The following is a 17,980-nucleotide window of genomic DNA, read 5'->3' on the forward strand; positions in this document are numbered from 1 at the left end:
TATCCAGAAACAGTCATACGAGTTTGCCTTAAAAAACCCCTAACATGGGTTTGGCAGTTAAACAATCCCTCTTTTTACTTTTTTTGTTTCCGTCATTCTGCTGTGCCTCTCATTGCTCTTTCAAAGGCAGAGCTCCTGTTCCAGTACTTAAAATAAGCATAGCATTTGAGGACCAATTTTTGAGTGTCTTTGCATACGCCTACAGTGTGGGGAGCAGCCTGAGTGCTCTCTACGCTGATAGGAAATAAGCCAACTCTGATCCAGAAGCAGTGGAGGGAAGGTTAAATCTGAACCGTCGTCCTGCTTCTTAGTGCAATTAACATTCCCCTGGTACTATTTTCCTCACCTCAACAGCAGAGTTTCATGTGAAAGTGTTCTTCTATCTCATGTGATGAGGAAGACTGATTTACAAAGCACATCATGTTTGACAAGATCTTCTTCCTCTATGCAAACTGGTCTGGTCTCCTCTCTCACCATTCCTGTTATGTCCCACTTCAAGTGGGTGAGGTTGGAAAGAATTAAGATGTCATTACTATGGTATGTACAAAATAGTTACGCTAACAACCAATTAGTAACTTTATGTTTACACATAGTGTTTTCAGTAGACCTTTACTGTGTTGTAACAGACACAAGATCATTTCCCCTTCATTGCAGAAGGATTTTAAATTAAGCTTCCTGAAAATATCTGAACTATCTTAAAAATCAATAACTTACTGAGACAGATCCCGATCTCAAAATATCAAGTGGGAAGTTTTCTGTTGCTAGATACACTTTTGCCAGCTTAAAAGTCATGAAAAGTACTCCTGCTCTATGAATTTTCAGAAATTTCAGAGACTAAAAATGCCAGAAGAGTTGCAGAATCCATCTAAAATGAAGGGAACCGCAAAAATTTTGTCATTATTGCAGGAACTGTTTTCACTCCCTGTTTTTGGCAGAAGTGAAACAGGCTATAAACATTGCAACGTCTGGCTTGGGAAGAGCAGTAGGTTCTTCCAAGGCTTTTATGTTACTAAGCTGAGCAGGGAAAAGCAGGTTCCACATGGGGGTCCCAAAATCTCCAGCCCAGTTATACAAAAGGGACAGGCACAGCAGCGCTGACTGCTGCCCTGCCGCCCTGCCTGAGCTTTCACACTGACTCCACAATTCATGAAGCCAAGTTGGGCACCCAAAAAAAGGCAGAAGCAAGAGCACATCCCACCTACTTAAAGCGATGCGTAGGCACCATCTGTTTGAGCCCATCGAGGAGCTAAAACAATACACCTCTGTCAGCACTGTGCTGCACTTTGATTAATCAGCCCCACGAAAAGGCGGCGTGATGGCACATGATCCTCCTGGGTTGGACCCTCCAGCATTCTGGCATCTTCACGCCACCACCATTCGCATGCTTTATCCAATGAAGAGGGCAGACTGCACAAGCCAGTCCCAGGACTCCAGCCTGCTGCTGCGCTGGGCTGGAGTCACATTCTTTCCCTCTCCCCTGAGGAGAGGCTCTCGGGTCTCGGGAACCTTGTGCTCTTGGAAGCCAAGTTACGAGCAAGAGCACAACCCATCCTCCATCAGTCAGAGCAGAGTCCTCACAGATGAGAAATGGAGGTCTGAATCCTCTTTTGTTTGTACTGAGGCCTCTTAAACACCAGGCAAATGCTCTAACCTGCTCACAATTACCTCTTCCAACAATGTTCCCAGGAAAACGAAGCCAGTTTTGGAGAGTGTTTTGTCCAGGAAGGCTAGACATGCATTCAATATGCACAGTGCATCATGTAAGCATCTCTGGGTATAATCAAAACCTTTCCTACACCTTTTAAGAAGCTTTCTGTGGGTTTTGAGAAGTCTCCCATTCAGAAGTCAGACCTTGAAAAAAACTTAAAAAATTTGTTAGTACAAAGCAAGCAAGAGCAGCTCTGATGAACAGACAGCTCTGCAGCAAAACCTGGACTCATGCCTTTTTACTGTGGCTTCTCTGGGTGCCCAGGGAAGATGTTCAAGAAGATTCCCCACCAGTCACCATACACAAACCACAGTCCTCATCAGAGGAACTCCACAAGCTCGAGGGATGTGTGCAGATCTCTCAGAAACACCCTGTTAGTGTCTGGGAGTCCAGGATTTTAAGCTGAAAGAAAGGAGGGCACTTAGGTTAAGGAGCAGAGGGTGGGAGAAACCCAGGGTAAGCTCCACTGCCACCACAGCCTCCGTGCTCACCAGCATCAGCACGCTTTATTTAGCAGCCCATGCTGCAGCATCAGGATCCCTTGGCCAGGGTTGTCCATCAAAGCAAGGAATGGCTACTATGGCCCACAGTCAGTATTTGGGTGGCTGAGATATACACATCAGCTACTTACTCCCTTACCAAGGTCTTCACCTGCTACTTAAATCAACTCTTTATTCTGCTTCAAGATTTTTAAACCAAAGATGACTACAGGCTGCCAGGTCAGTAAGACAACAGCAAAACCAATGCAGTGAAACTATTCCTCTGCTATTCTCTAGTTCTGCTACTGCAGCAGGTGTTTGACCCTCATGTCAGGAGAAATTACACCAAGGGTGTCCTGACACAGTTGGTAGTCAGACTCTGACTCAGTTTCATAGTCAATTTGTGGCACACAATTACTATGGCTGTTCGAGGAGGTATTAGCATTTCTGTACAGAACAGGACTTTGTAGTACAGGTCTTTTGCTGGTCACAACCACTACGACACACTTCGCCTCTAAGGTTTATCACTTTTTTACACCCCAGAACTGCCCAAGGACCACGTATAGTTTTCTAGAGCTCTACTTTCATGAGGTCTGCGTTCTGCTAGGTTGCTCTTCTTGCAAAGAATCATTGGGTCATTTATACCAAAATGCAGAAGCCAGAGAAAACAATGGGAATTTAGTCACATACAAGGTTTAGAAAGGAACGTGAGAATGAAGAGTGTGGGGAAGCAGAAATTTCAATGGGAAAGCATAATCCTCACTTCTTTTGTAATGTTGATATAAAAATCATAACTGAAACCAGCAGTTTTGTAAGCCCCTAGAGACTCCTGCCACAGCCTGCTGTACAGAGTGGAATGCAAAACCCTTGTGGGAGAGGACTTTATTTCCTCCTAAAGCTTTTCATCCTCACACAGCGTTTCTTAGATTTACCAGTTTATGACTAACGTTCTTCTCTAAGTCACCTGGTTTGTTTACTCTTAGCTGCTGCTACCACCACCTCCTCTTCCCCGAGCTGCTAAAATTAGCATTGCAAAAGGACTGAACATCCTTGAATGAAAATTAGCTAATACTTCATGTAAACCATAGGATGCATGTATGCCTACAAAGCACCTTGTAGCACAGGGACCAGAGTGCTGATATCAGGAAAACTGCCCTCCATAACCAGGCACAAACGGTAACGGGAAGGTGCAAACCCAAAAAGGTATTGCCTATAGTTTTGTCTTTCAAATGCAAAAGCAGCAAGCAAGTTTTTATTTCTTGTTTAGATACAACCAGATTTTGAAATAGAAGTGCTAAAACCACTACTAACCTTAGGATATTAACCCAGCTGCCCCAGTTCAGCAGTTGCCTTCCCTACCTGAACCTTTAGCCAGCACCAAGGCAATGTTCATGTGCATTAAAAACAAGTTATATTAATACACAAAGTCCTTTATAAGCAGATTATTCCGATGGTGACAGCTCCAAGACAGAGCTTTTTCCATCCACGTGCATTTGGAGGTCCAGCAAACTAAGCTCTTTGCACTTTTCGTTCAGCAGGCATTCAAGACTTGTTCTGCAGAACCCACCCTGATACTGCAGTCTGGACAGACCCAACACACTTTTTCAGTATTCCTGTACTATGGCTCAGAAGGAGCCATTAGATTACGGAGATTAAGACCATTCCCCCACAGACAGGAAAAGCAACTTTAGCCCTTTCAGGCTGGAAGAGTCAGATGATCCCTCCCTTGCTTAAAACATCATTATCCAAGATCCCTTCCTCCTCATGCCTCATCCTCCTGTCAGTCGGCAGCTTAAATCCCTTGCATTTCCAGTCACATTTTATTTGCATTTACAGCTATGCAACACACTAAGCAATTCCTCTCCATCTTCACTTCTTGATGTTTAGATTATCTCTTTGCTAAGGAAGAGATTCATCTGACATCTTAGATGTAGATACTTTCCCTTTACAGACAACTGTTTTTATCCAGTAACTATTTGCTCCAGATTTCCTCTGCAGCTTGTAGAGGCTACAGTTAGATTTGGGATGTGTTTCACTGAAAATACTAGTCGGCCAAACTGCACCTTTTACTGGTGCCTACTCATGGTTGAATGGAGTTTAGAGAAGACTACCAGTTCACTCTTCCTTTAGCCAGGCACCTGCAACTACAGACCCACACTGACTTGTAGCTGTGTTGTGTATGTGTACATTATACATTATGTATAGCTGGGAGGAAATCTCTCCTCCTTAAACCTCCTGGCTCATAACACACAAATACAAATAAGAGTTACAGAAGAGGCAAAAATAAAGCCAGGATCAGGCTAATAATGTTTAGAAACTCAACACATTAAAAAGCAAATCCATGGAACCTTAAATATTTCCCCCACATACTAGCAGTTGCTTTGATTTTTGCACACCTAGCTGGAAGAAATGGAGTAAGAGGAAGTGGCAAACAGTTTATGCAAAAATACAATTACAGCAAGGTGTCCTTAAGGAATTCCATAATTAAAAATAGTATGCAAATACAGCTGAGTGACTAGCCTTCTTGAAAAACACCTACTGCAGCAACAGGATTTAAAAACAATAATGATCAGGCTTTCTTCCAAGGGCAAATTAAAGTAAACAAACTGCACATTTCACGAATGTTTTTCTGCTCATCATCAATTCACTTTTGGGAAGAAAAAAAATAACAAAGCATTTCTAGTACATAAAAAAAAAAAACAAACCCAAAACATTAACTCAAAGCGAAGGAGGAAGAAAACAGAAGAATACAGGAACTATATCCAAAAAGCAAGCTCCTACTTCACTCCCAACTGACAAACATAGTTACATATTTCAGCCCAAAACTTTGAATGGTGTGTAGGGGAATAAGGGATAAGCTTTACTGCACTTATTTGTCTACCAGTTTACCATTTTTTCTCCTGTTTTTACGTTCAGAGTTACGACCAACTTGCCAGGACAACTCTATAACTGCAGCTACAGCAAACCTCAGGCTTTGGTGAAGAGCTCTTGACCTAGCAGTAAGGGCTGGAGACACCCAAGACTGACCCATGCCACTCAGCTGAACTACCCCATTGGCCTGAACGTACAACCATCTGCTCAAAGCTTATGTGAAAGGGTGAGCTTCATTACCCTTTACCTTGGAGTTTGCTACAAAGGTCTGTGCAAAGGAAAAAGATTCAGCTAAAAGTAGTAACATAGTTGATCAGAAGGTTTTCAAAATACAGCAAGAACCTGAAGACTAAAAATATTCACAAAAATGCCTGCCCCATGTAGTTACTGTAAGCATATATTAAGGACTGAGAATGGATTCACTAGCCATGGAAGAATTTGGGAACCCTATCATGTTTTTACAGCAAAAAGCATGTCCTAGTTCAAATCAGAAATCAGTTCTGGGAAGTCCTACTGTTTCTGTTACACATCAGATTACATCAGGAAATCACAAATGTCCCATCTAGTTTAAAAAACAATTTGATAACAGGACCTTAAGCAATACCTCTTTGGGGATGGAAGGAGTACGTGGTAACTGTGTACTGCACAGTTAAATAAGAATTCAGATAAATCACTGAAACCAACAAGGCAAGTCAAACAGAGGTTTCAGTTTTTGCTTGATATTCCAATCATGATACCTCTTCCAGATATCAGTGGAAGCTGACAGCAGCTCGCTATAAATTCTTGCCCAGTCTCCTTTATTAGGCCTCCCTCACACACACAGGGGGGAAAATATCAAAGAAATATTGCCAAATGAAAACACAAGTCTTGTTGTTAGATTATAATCTAGAAATTGAGTAGAATCTATAGCCTTGTTACTTCTACCCCTTAGAAAATATCTGACAAGCTTTGAACACATAAAAACAACCCTCATATTCTGAAGTTCAAAAATAATCCATTAAAATGATGATTTGGGGAAGCAACTGAGCAAGAGTTCTCGTTGATTTATTACAGAGATCTCTACTTTGTCAAGTTAAAGGAATGCTTGTCTTCCATTTTTCTGGTTTAACTATCCTGTCTTACAAGTCAGCAGTTCAGATCTGCTGACGTAAAATCCCAAAAGTCTTACAGGTGCCTCTAGCCATGAATGACAATTTTGTCTCATACACACACACACACATATATATGTGCACACAAACCCTAACAAGTAACACTTGAAATCTACAGGTATCCTTATCTGTATTTCTTACAACACTTACAGGTAATTCATATACTGTTAAGAGACATGTGTTTTAAGACATATTACTTGTTGAAACAGCTGCCAAGGAAATATATTGGTCACCCCTTCAGAAATCTCTTCTTACAATTACTACTAGACAAAAAACACCTACTGCAACCACACTAAGGTTGAGTTAATTCTAAGATAACCTGCAGATGTCAACACCAAGACTTCAACTAAGCAGCTTTTGTCATGTAGTGAGGTATGTTGTGAAGAATGCAATGAGGACAAAAATACCCAAGTGACCCAGAAACCCTGAGAATACTTTTAAGTTCCTCCTAGGGAAGCATCAGTCCACGCGCTATCCACACATCAGCACACCTCAAAATTCTGATGCCAACTTTTGCAGTTTAGAGAAGCCTTATTTCAGCAGGCTTAAACCATTCCTTTCCACAGAGCATTAATTTTATACTTACGTAAAAAGTGTTTTTCCAGTAAGGCTATTTCCAGGTGACCTTTGATCTCATTCAGTCTGTCAGACTCTGTTCTGTTAAAATCCTGGACTCCTGAAGCCATGATGATGGTCCCTGGACCAGCCTATAAGAAAGCCAGAACACACTCACAGCTTGGAGGCACATTTTTTTTTTTTGTCATTTAAATACATCAACTTACTTCTGGGGCAGTAAAGATGCAAGTATCAACAACTCTGCATGCCTCTTATTCAGCATTATATTACCAAAATAAATGAGTGAAAACTAATCAAATGCACAGCATCTCTCCCATGTGAGTTTACAGAACACACTTCTGCAGACCTCAGGGAGTTACAGAAAACAAAGATATTTCCCCCCCCTTACCAGTTCCACTGCATCATCATTTAGCCCTTCTTCTGCTGACTTAAAAGGCATACTATCCCTCTCCTCTTCCTATTAAATGAGCTGTCAATTCAACATACTTTACATATAAAATTGTGAAGCTAGCAAATGTAATACTTTTCTAGATATTTACCGAGCTATTAGAAAACACATATTGTCTATTTTAATATCCATTTATGGAGTGTGTAATTCTGAAGACCACGGTTTCTCTGCAAGGAAAGGGTTCCCTGCTCCCCAACCTCCAGCACAGCCCAGTTACTGCTGAAGTATGTGGTCAGTGCCCAGAAGCTCATCCTGGCAGGCCAGGAGAGGGGGGAGTGAGGAGATTGAGTGTCTCGAGAGATTTACCAGCACCCCTTGAACAAATTCAGCACTGGAAATACTGCAGAATGCTGGAATTGAAGAGCAATTTGATTAGTTAGGAATGACAATGACAACCACCGCCTCCATGAAGTGAGCACAGAAAAGCCCCAAGCCCACACAGCAGAAGGCAGGTGATGCTGTCCTTCCCTCAAAGTGGGCATTTTCAGACAGCAGGGGAAAGGGTGGGTGAGGGCATCTCCTGGGTAATGGTTGTTCAGGCACTGTGCGCAGCCCCCACCAGGTACAAAAAGTCTGCCAACAAGTATTACAGGAGCTTCTCCAACAGTTTGTACTCAAAATCAAAGTGCTAGATTACAGAAGCCTACATCTAAGAAATGACCTCAAGACAAAAAGAGATTTATTTACCTATCCTAATCATTCCCCCACCCTTTGTTTGAGCCCTGAAAACATACAGGAACTGTACTGCTTTCAAAAGTCAGCTTGCATACATTTAACCATGACAGCTTAAATTACATACATATATGAACTCAACTAATCTACAAGAGAGTTAATTAAAAGACATTTCTATGTTTTAGGAAATATGTGCAGAAAGCTCACTGACAGAAAAGTACTTTCACTGTTGGGAATGATTTGCACTTTTAAGATAAAACAGTGTGGAGATACCTATTAAACATCTGTTTTCTTGCTTGAGCTGAACAGATGCTGAGTTTAAGCCTCAGAATTTGTCTATACAGGCAAATTAGCACTCTGAAGGCATTTATTGCACAGCGTTTACCTGGCAGCAACTCCCCACCTGGGCTTGCTCAATACAGTGCCAAGCAGAGATGCTATTTCCAGTCCCAAAAGCAACACACACCCACACAGCACTGTGCCAACACTGCTAGCCCCAACGAGGAGCAGAAGCTGTTAGCTGAGCAGCAGCCCTGTGCTGCTTCCCATTTTGGAGCCGACATGAACCATGCCATAGCAGAGACGGACAGACCCCAGGGCAGTCCTCACACAGGGAGCTGCAGCACAGCATCCTCCTCCCCGTGCTCCACATTTCCCGTTCGCACCTGCCTTTAGCCAGAGAGGTGCAGTAAGACATGCCATTTGCAACCACTCCAGCCTGCTGAAGAGCGACAGCTGCCTGTTTTCAGATGAGCATGGGATGGCAATTAACCTCTGTGTTGATTTCTTATCAATAGAGCTGGGTTATATTTATTTACGCTGCAAGATTCAGTGTTATCACTTGCCAGACACTTGGAGGGTCCCAAGGAGGATGGTGTGGCTGAAGTCGAACAGCAGCACCCTTACAACACACTCTACAGGCAACCACAAGGAAAGTGTTATTAAAATATAGATTGCTGCCCAGGTGTTAAAGCATGGCTTTCCATACTGTATATCCACATCTGGTACAAAGGGACAATCTCTGCTCCCAGCATGCAGGAGTTCATACGGAACTGTCTAAAGGAACAGTGCCACTGTTTAAAAATAAATAAATAAATAAAATCACATGTAGGTCAAAGAGCAAGATGCTGTACTCATCAGGAATGCACCTGGGCTCTGCGCATCAGCCCAGTGCTTAGACCTGCCCAACCAGTCCCCGCTCCCCAACCCCATGCGCTGTGTTGGGGACAGGAGCACAGAGACTGATGGGATGAGAGGAAGAAGGGGCTAACAAATATCTAAGCATATTCAAGTTTTCAACCTCATTGAAGATACTCGTAAGGTATTTCACCCAGAGAAGAGCTACATTTCAGAAATCCATCCAGAGAACCAGCTCTACTTTTGCTTCTTTCAGAGATGTTAAGACATTAATTAAAGCCCAGGATACCTTGACTGTGCCTCTTTGGAAGAAGGAAAAAGCAAGAGGTGCATAGCACTGGGGGCAGTAATGCAAGTTAACAGGACTCATTCTGAAAGTTTCCAAATGTGTCTGTCTGCTAAAGCATTGGATCCAAGAAGTCTGACATCAGTTGATGGGTTAAAAATCAGGAGGGTACACATCATTAAACTAACACAAAAGGTTACAATGACCTAAGTTAGAGAAAAAAGGAAAAAAAATATCCACTAAGTTAAAACATAAGGCTGCTTGCTAAGAATACTAGGAGCAAGATCATGTAATTATCGTGTAATGATAAAATGTTTTAACCAGAGTAGTAAGATACACAGTGATACAAGTTTGGTGGAAAATAAAGCATCCCTTTCCAAAATTAGTGACACCATAACGTATTAATGAATACAACTTAGAAGCATTTAGAATGTCCAGGACAGTGATACAGGAGACATTTAAGCAGATGGTTCTTTTGTCCAGAAGTTTCTTCCCCACACCAACACACCTTGTTCTGTCAAGAGGTGCTAACGGGCTAAAAAGATAAGAACTAAGGTCTATACATTTGCTGTAAGTCAACTGCCTGCCTCTGAATTCATAAAGTACCTCTGTCTGAAGTTAGCACCACTGACTCAACTCACAAGTTAACAAAAAATTATCTTGTATTAATTCCCGTGTTAACTGGGTAAAGGTTTCTCCTTTCTGCTGCCTCTGTAGGCTAGTGCTAGGACTTGGGCTGGATTAACTACACTGTACTGTACAGATGCCCTTTCTTGCTTCTGACTCACAGTAAAAGCCTTGAAGCCTTCCACGGATTTCTGCTTTTCCTTCTGTATCTCTAGCTTTGACGGTATTTGACACAGGAGCCCTCTTAAAATGTTGGCAATCACTATTGCTTAGTGAAGACCACGCACAAGGCTTGGCGGTGCCTAGGAAGCCAGCAAAATGCCAGAGTTGAGCGTGGAGTCAGAGACAGAGGGGTTAAAAGAAGATTTCTGATGACAACAGATTGCCTCTAACCCACTATCAGAGTTCACAGTTGCTGCTCCAAGCCACATCCAGCTCTGGATCTGAAAAACCACATCTCCCCACAAATGTGTTTTTCAAGCCATCTGCAGTTCAGGCTTTTCATAACAGCACCTCCCAACCTGAGAGTTCTCTGCCTTCCCTCCCTTCCCTCCCCAAATCCCCTTCATCCTGCGAGCCATGGGATTTTGTTCTGTGTGCTGAGCACCGATGCCACTGTTGCTGTACAGCCACAGAAAAGGTCTAAGTCACTTAACCCAGCAGATTCCGATCTGTCCTCTCCACCCGCAGCACAGCACATCTTCAGCATCACACAGAAACGTAACTGGCCAACTCTCTCCTTTTAATTGCACAACATCATATGCAGATTATTTTTCTCTAGGAATATCTAACAAAACATTGGTCTCATTTCCAAGTTTGTCATTAACTTAGAGAGGAGCAGTTCTCAAACACAGAGGATGGGGAGCAGCGAGGACACGGCATGCCAAGCCCAGAGGTGTAACCAACCACCCAAGTCACTCCTCAGGGCCCGGCAGTGGCCAGGACACGACACAGGGAAGAGGTAGTTTAAAATACAAAATTTTAACTTGCATTCATTTAGGCAGTGAAGCAGGGCAGGGGAAACAGTCTTCAGTAATACAACAAAACACAGAGCTTGCTAGAGAGGTTGTAGCCTCCTGAGTTTCTCAACTGACACTTTATGTGTATTTTCTTACTTCAAATTATGAAACGGTTCCCGGTGGCTGCTGCATTTACCTGCTGTAAGGAAAGGGAAAACCCAACAAGGGTTAACAAGGTTAACAAACCTGTCCACCCACAGCATCTAAAATCAACAGTAGGGACAGGGAACCCTAATACTAAGAAATTAATTGATCTTTCCACAAAATGGAAGCCTATTACTGGAAGTTTACTTGCTAGTCCACAAATCTTCAAGTGTTAAATCCAAAATATAGGGACAAAGAATTATTAATTTCTGTTATTTTTCTGCCTGACAACTATATAACATACTGTAACGATACTTAAGTCAAGTACTTACAGGGTCTCTCAGCTCTTCATTGTCTCGAGTTGATGTTCGAGGTATTTTCACCGGGATTTCATCTCCACATTCAGTGTCTGAAGCATTTGGAGACTCTGCTAAATCAAGGAACTCATCTCTCTTGTGACCTCTGAACCTTATTTTGTCCAACTTCTTTAGCATGTTCAGCACTGCACTTTTCTGCTTTACCTTAACATGACGGTTGGAGTCTCTGCAAGAAACAAGACATCAAGAGTACTTTAGAAAGCTTGCAATAAACCAAAATACACACATTCTAATCACTAACTACTTCTAACCATCTTTCAAGGGCCTTCCTGACACTGGAGGAAAAACATGCTGCAGCTTAGCTTTTTAACAGGCATTTTTTTCCACAGTGTAACAGATGCATGGTTTGTTTTTCAGTAGTTGATGATTTACCATCTTCCCACACTATCACGGCCTCTTTCTCATGGCTATTTTTAAAGCAAGTCATAACGGGCACAAGCCAACAACCTGCACTCCAGAGAAAGATTAGGAAGTCAGTTCCTAACAGGTTACTTGAAACAAAAAAACATTTAGCTGGTAAGTCCACATTCTTCAAATTGCTGATGCTCCTAATCAAAGACATGAAAATCCACTAAGCTTCACAACCAATCTTTAAACCCCAGAAAAACTGGAGCAAAGGAGTAAGGAGTGTATCGTACCTCCCTACCGCTTCAGGCTAAGAAAACAGAAAGTACCAAGGGTTTATTGAAGAAAACCACCAGACAGATCCACGCACAAGATCCCACCAAAAGCTAGAGATTGTTGGAATCACCTATAAACCACTTTCAAATGCACTGCCAAAATCCTTAAAATTACCACTACTGACAATTTTTATTATTCCCTTTGAGACACAAAGGCAAATCACTTTATTAGTGATGCTTTCACATTTTCTTAAAACTAGCATGACCAAAACTTTACTGTAAGAGAAACAGCACAGCCAGTATTTTTGCAGAACCTGCAGGTGCCCTGGCATCCAGAGGAATGAGAAATGCCCAGGACATTTCACTTCCAGAGACAGTATTTGACATGAGCAATACTTAAATTCTAAATCATAAACCATACAGGGAGAAGCATTTTGCTTTTTAAAAGACAATAGAAGAAAGCCTAATTAACGTATGTAAACTCATTGTAATGGTAGCTTTCCAAGACACTGCACTGTACAATTTCTGATTCAAACCAGACCTACCAAATCAGTCCAATTCAATGCTCTACATGTACCACACTCCTTATCAAAGGTCCCAAGCTCCATCTTTTGCAGGGGGCTGGGGAAGAGGGAAGTTAGTTCCTTGATCCTGCCACTCCAGCAAGCTACTGCTCTAGCAGTTTATAACAAACTAGCTGCAACTTTCTAACTTTCTCTCTTACAAACTCTGTGCCTCAGCTCAGAGCATTCCATTTGGAGGGTGCTGCAATGCTCTCCCAAATGGATTCTGCAAGTGGTAAAAATTTATTTTGAGGCACTTGTTGCTGTTACTATCCTTTCTTCCCCATGGTCAACACTGCCCTCCTCTTCATTAAAAAACACGCTTAGCTTCATGGCATGTCATCCCAGGCACTGGTGTGAGACGAAAAAGCAAAGAGAGATCTAGACATGTGTCAGTTCAGGAGTATAAATAGAGAGCAAGAAGGAAGAGCCTTTTGCTGCTGGCTCCCACAGCCTTTGCACTTGAGGTAATTCTCACCTCCTAACACAAACCTCTTTTCAACAGAGCTCTTCGCCTTTCCCTGCGGATTCTCCGCTTACCCTAACACTTTGGCAGTGACTATTCACACCAAGTTCAAACCAGATTGTTCCCTTCAAAATCTGCCTTAGTTTGCACCTCTGCCAAGGTTTATTAGCACCCTTCACTTAAACATTTAAGTTTGAAACTAATACAAATCCCCTATATTGCAGCTGGCAAAAAACCCCACAAAACTCTTCCTTTATCAGAGATGCTTAAAGTTGCAGCCCTGTGTTTAATCTTTCACTTAAAGAGAATCACTTGCAGTAACTTACACCAAGGTTATTTTCCAATAACAGCTTTTCTTTTAAATTCTATTACTTGTCAAAGCTAAGTTTAAAATAGCAACACTTCTTGCTCATTCATGGACTATTCGATGAAGAAACTTGTCAGCTATCACATCCAGAAATATCTCTAGGCCCTACTATTAATAGCAACTAGGGAGCAAACGCTATCAGGGAAGTTTAAACCTCTGATAAGCACTGGCACAATTTTATCACGCTCCCTCCCATCTCAAAGATCTCCATCTATGTTCGACCAGTTTTACATACCATGTAAGTCAGGCCTACAGCAAAGGAGTTGTAAACCAAACTCCATTTGCTCACCATCCATGCCATCACCGGTAATGATACAGCTACACGAAGAAATAAGGATGGTAGAGTGCTATCCTTTTCTGGTCAGCACTCATCAGCCCCTACCAGTGGAGGACAAGCATGCATCCCAAGCCTTCTCCAACCCTCTTACAGATGGAGCAGTTAACTCAAGGCTGCAGACGAGCATTGCTGTCCTGGGTGGAATCGGGAGTCCCTAGCGTTCTCCTGTTAAAGCCACATTTATCCACTGCTCCCCAAAGAGCAGGGCTGGATCTGGACCTCTTTTTATAGCCTGGCATATACAGCACTTCAGTGGACGTTTCAAGATCTGAATTCAGTTTTCCCCTTAGAGTGGATTCACATTCACCTACCACACAAAAGTGGGAGGCAACAAAACCATCTTGAGACAGAGCAATCTCCAACCCTTCTCTTCAAGCTTTGCCTTCAGGCAATGACAAATGAAAGACCCACAGGGCCAGTGAAAAGGCCCAGCAGTGTAACTGCCTGGGTTGGACCCCATATGGGAACACAAAATCCTAAACTCCAGCCTCCTCCTAGGATGGTTCATGCATTTCAGCCCTTGGTCACAGAATAACCTGGCCAACAGATGTACCCATGAACACATTTACAGTATTTTGTTACTAGTAAAACTGATGTACCTATCCTTAAGTGTGTTACCACCCAGTCTTTTAAAAATGCAAACCTTTCTTTAAAGTCCTAATAGATCACTCCACGGAACAGAGTCAGCTTAAATTCTGTAACACACAGGCTAGCAAAAAGAGATATCATCAGTGTCAGTATTTTTAAAGTACTAATCAGTAGGTTGACCATTAAAAGATGAAACAGTAAAGAATCATGTTTCTAGGCATTTTTAAGTGCTTTAAGTACAAGAAGCTGTTATATAAAAATATCTGCTCAGTTATAATTTAAAAATAATAAGATCATTTTGTCTAAAAATTGTTTTGAGTGTACCAGGCTCCCAGATTACTTACAGTTACATTACACTAACCTAAGCAAAAACCTAAGCTTGCCAACAAACTCCTATAGAAACTCATTATCTGGCCTCCAGCCAAACACACGATCTAAGACAGGCTTTTTATGTCAGCAGCTGTTCTTGCCACTAGCAACTTTTTTTTTTTAGATAAAGATCAATAAATATGGCAACATTTCGGCACTTTCAGGCTCACTAGGAAAAAAGCTTCTCACAAATTTTGTATTCCAAGTGACCTGGGTCAAATTTAGATAAGCTTGAGGAAGCATTTGTAAAACATGAGACCAGAATCTGATCTAGAATTGGATTTATTGTAAAATATAGGAACTAAATATCAAAACATTTGCTTCACCACCATAGCTATTCATCCCCTTACCCTCTCCCGACTACCCATCCACATCCTGGACTCAGCTGGTTCAGCTCTAAGTTTCAGGCTGTTCTAGTAACTCCCCATACCAGCAACATCAAAACCAACACGCAGTTTTGCACACACACAGCTCAAAGTGCAAATGCAGACCCGCATCTCCCTCTGCTTTCAAACTAACCATAAAGAAATATTATGAAATTATAATAAAAATACAAATATTTTAACTCTGTGCATTGTAAACACTCTCATTTCCCAACACTGTCATACACGTGACAATAATTGTTCTCACTACCATACAACAAACAAGCTATAAATAAGAATCAAGACTGGTATCATGCTTGCAAATTACTAACTTCAGCAACATAAAATCAAATCTGTCCTCCCCAATCAAGTTTATTTCTGCATACAAACACCCTACCATTAATGTAAGCAACAGGAGATCTTTCCCACATTCAATGTTACAACAGAAAGGGCTGCACAGCACAGTAAGGCAGACGCTGACTCTGCAAGACTGATTTAGGTCCAACTTCGTTGCACCTCAGCCAGATCTAATAATACTAGCAGGTCCTCTGTTGTAACATAGTAAGGATATCTTATATTAACATGCTTACAAACAAGGCTATTCAGGCACCCAGGTTTTTGAGAAGGTGGCTTTTATTTCTCATGCTGCAGTAGCAGAGGTCAAACTGGCAGAATTATACAGCAGCCTGCAAAGTTATCGTGAAGTCCCAAACCATCTATTAAAAAACTAGGCAACAGTTTTTGTGTACAGGGTTTGATTAGTGAAAAAGGTCTATATTTTCCACACTTAAAACAAACCCCAAACTAAAATAATCTTTAAAGGTGTTTTTTTTAATTACCATTAATGTCTAGTTGCTAAAGCAAATCCTTCAAGGCTGAGGTTTTATTCCTTTTACAGAGGGCCAGAAAAGAGATTCCTTTATTTGGACCTAATATGAAAACCCTCAATTAACCCCCAAATAACAGTCAGACATTCAGTTTAAATGAACGTATCAAGACCCAAAACCCCAAACCAACATAAGCACACATTCCAAACTTATGCTAAGTAGAGAAAAATCAAGTTTTCCCAAACTTTCACATAAAAATCATAAGGAGATCTAGCACAGCTTTTTCTGCCACGTTTGCAGAGAGGCTTCAGCAAGGAGACAGCCAGCTGCTGGGGAAGGACAAAAGCCAGCCTGCCTGGTGCAGTCTGAAGGGACTCCGGTACAGGGCTTGCTCCAACGGACATCGCCCCCACCCCTTCGTGCCACTGCTCCCCCCATGCTCTGCTCTTGCACAAACGTGGAAGAGGTTGGGATGCAGAAGGGAGGAGGGAACTCAGGGAAGGGCAGTACTCTGCATTAAAAAAAAAAAAAAAAAAAAGCAGCAGTCTTTTCTGGACGTGTCTAATTAAAACTGGAAACCTCAGTGAGTACATCTAAGCCTACAACAGATTCACAGTCCAGCTCTATATACTGCTCTGTGCAAAAAGTTCCTCTTGCTACATGATTTTTTTCCCCCCAATTTTTCATTTTAATGGACAGAATCTCATCTCAAGTCACTGTCTGAACATTTTGTACTTATTAATATTTAAGAAACTAACCAGAGAAAGATCAACTGACTGCACTTGAGAGCTCCTTGTCTGCTCAGCTTTTCTTCACCTCTGCACACACTTCTCCCAAACTGCTTGCTCTCCGGAAGGCTCACATCTGTGAAGAAAGCCAAACCTCACCAACAGCATCTCTTCTTGAGCAACAGGGAGTGGTTTTGTATGGATGAAGTTGGCACCTTTCAAGAAAACTTTACACAAAGCTCAACTCAACAAGACGCTTAAGCACGCAGAAGGGACACAAACCTCACTCAACGCAGCCCTTTCGTGAACAGCGCCCACGTGAGATTTGTATCATCCAGGACTACGCAGTATGTTAAGCTCTCTGTAGAGAATGATGTCACCATTTCTCATTGGAAACCAAGAAACAGCAATACTTTGGGCCAAACATCCAGCTGGACTAGCCAAGAGCAGCTTATAAACACTCTCCAAAAGTTGCAAGCGTTGCACAAGTGCCCTCAATTTCCAGCATCAACAAACACACAAGGCTTGACCTTCAGAGCTGAGCTCTCCCCACGCTCAACACGTCACAGGTTCATCCTGAAATTAGTCACCGCCTTAGCATCACAGTCTCATAAAGTCATCCTCCAGTTACGTCACCCTTGGCCCCAGGGTCATAATATGATGTAATGCATATACAGAACAAACTGCTTTCTGGTTTTGAGTAACACCTACTAAAAGCTTCCAACCCTTTCAGAGTCAGGAGTCCTTAAAACTCTAGGTATAGACTAGACTAGACAGGGATAGACTAGTGGGATAGACTTTGTTAGGTTTTTTTTACATCAGAGATGAAGTTATCAGTTAGGCTACCTATGGTGTGGAGAAATATTATGCTTAGTAATTCAGGTTTATTTTTCCCTTGAGTTTAAAGGGAGATGAACAAAAATAAAACCCACCAGAATCATCTCCTCTGCGTTACGGACTGCTGGCAGAAGCAACACTCGATTAACACAGGTCGAAAATGAGCTGGAAGTTGTGCTTCAGTGTTGCAGGCTTAATTAGATGCTGCTATTAATTAAGCATCAACTCTGAAACAATTTAAATTGTCCACTGACTGGGGGGAGGAGGGGAGGAAAAAAAAGTGGAAAGCTGCGTAACATGCGCTAGAGTACAACACAAGGAGTGGAGACAAAAGTTCAACACACCGATCTTGACTGCCAGTGGTGAGGTTGTCACAGCAACCATAATGCAGCTTCATGAATATGCATTACACTAAAATCTATTTTTTTCCCCAAAAGAGACTAACGTGTCATTCAGCTCACAACATGAAGCTGCCTGGGAGACG

General features: G+C 42.0%; 1 protein-coding gene across 5 annotated transcripts in view; it reads right to left on the reverse strand.

Moving 5' to 3' along the window:
- Positions 1-17,980, reverse strand: part of GRAMD4 (GRAM domain containing 4) — an 85,944-nt gene that overhangs the window by 40,903 nt on the left and 27,061 nt on the right. For 4 of the 5 annotated variants that reach the window (XM_052789901.1, XM_052789903.1, XM_052789902.1 and 1 more), the window contains exons 2-3: positions 11,388-11,598; positions 6,793-6,913 (exon numbers count right to left, since the gene is read on the reverse strand). In XM_052789901.1, the coding sequence (XP_052645861.1) occupies positions 6,793-6,913; positions 11,388-11,598 (332 nt within the window). Of the gene's footprint in view, positions 1-6,792; positions 6,914-11,387; positions 11,599-16,708; positions 16,790-17,980 lie in introns of those variants that run through there. The other variant, XM_052789905.1, reaches the window with a different exon arrangement.

This window comes from Harpia harpyja, chromosome 6, assembly GCF_026419915.1.
Source record: "Harpia harpyja isolate bHarHar1 chromosome 6, bHarHar1 primary haplotype, whole genome shotgun sequence".
In the NCBI taxonomy this organism is placed as follows: Eukaryota; Metazoa; Chordata; class Aves; order Accipitriformes; family Accipitridae; genus Harpia; species Harpia harpyja.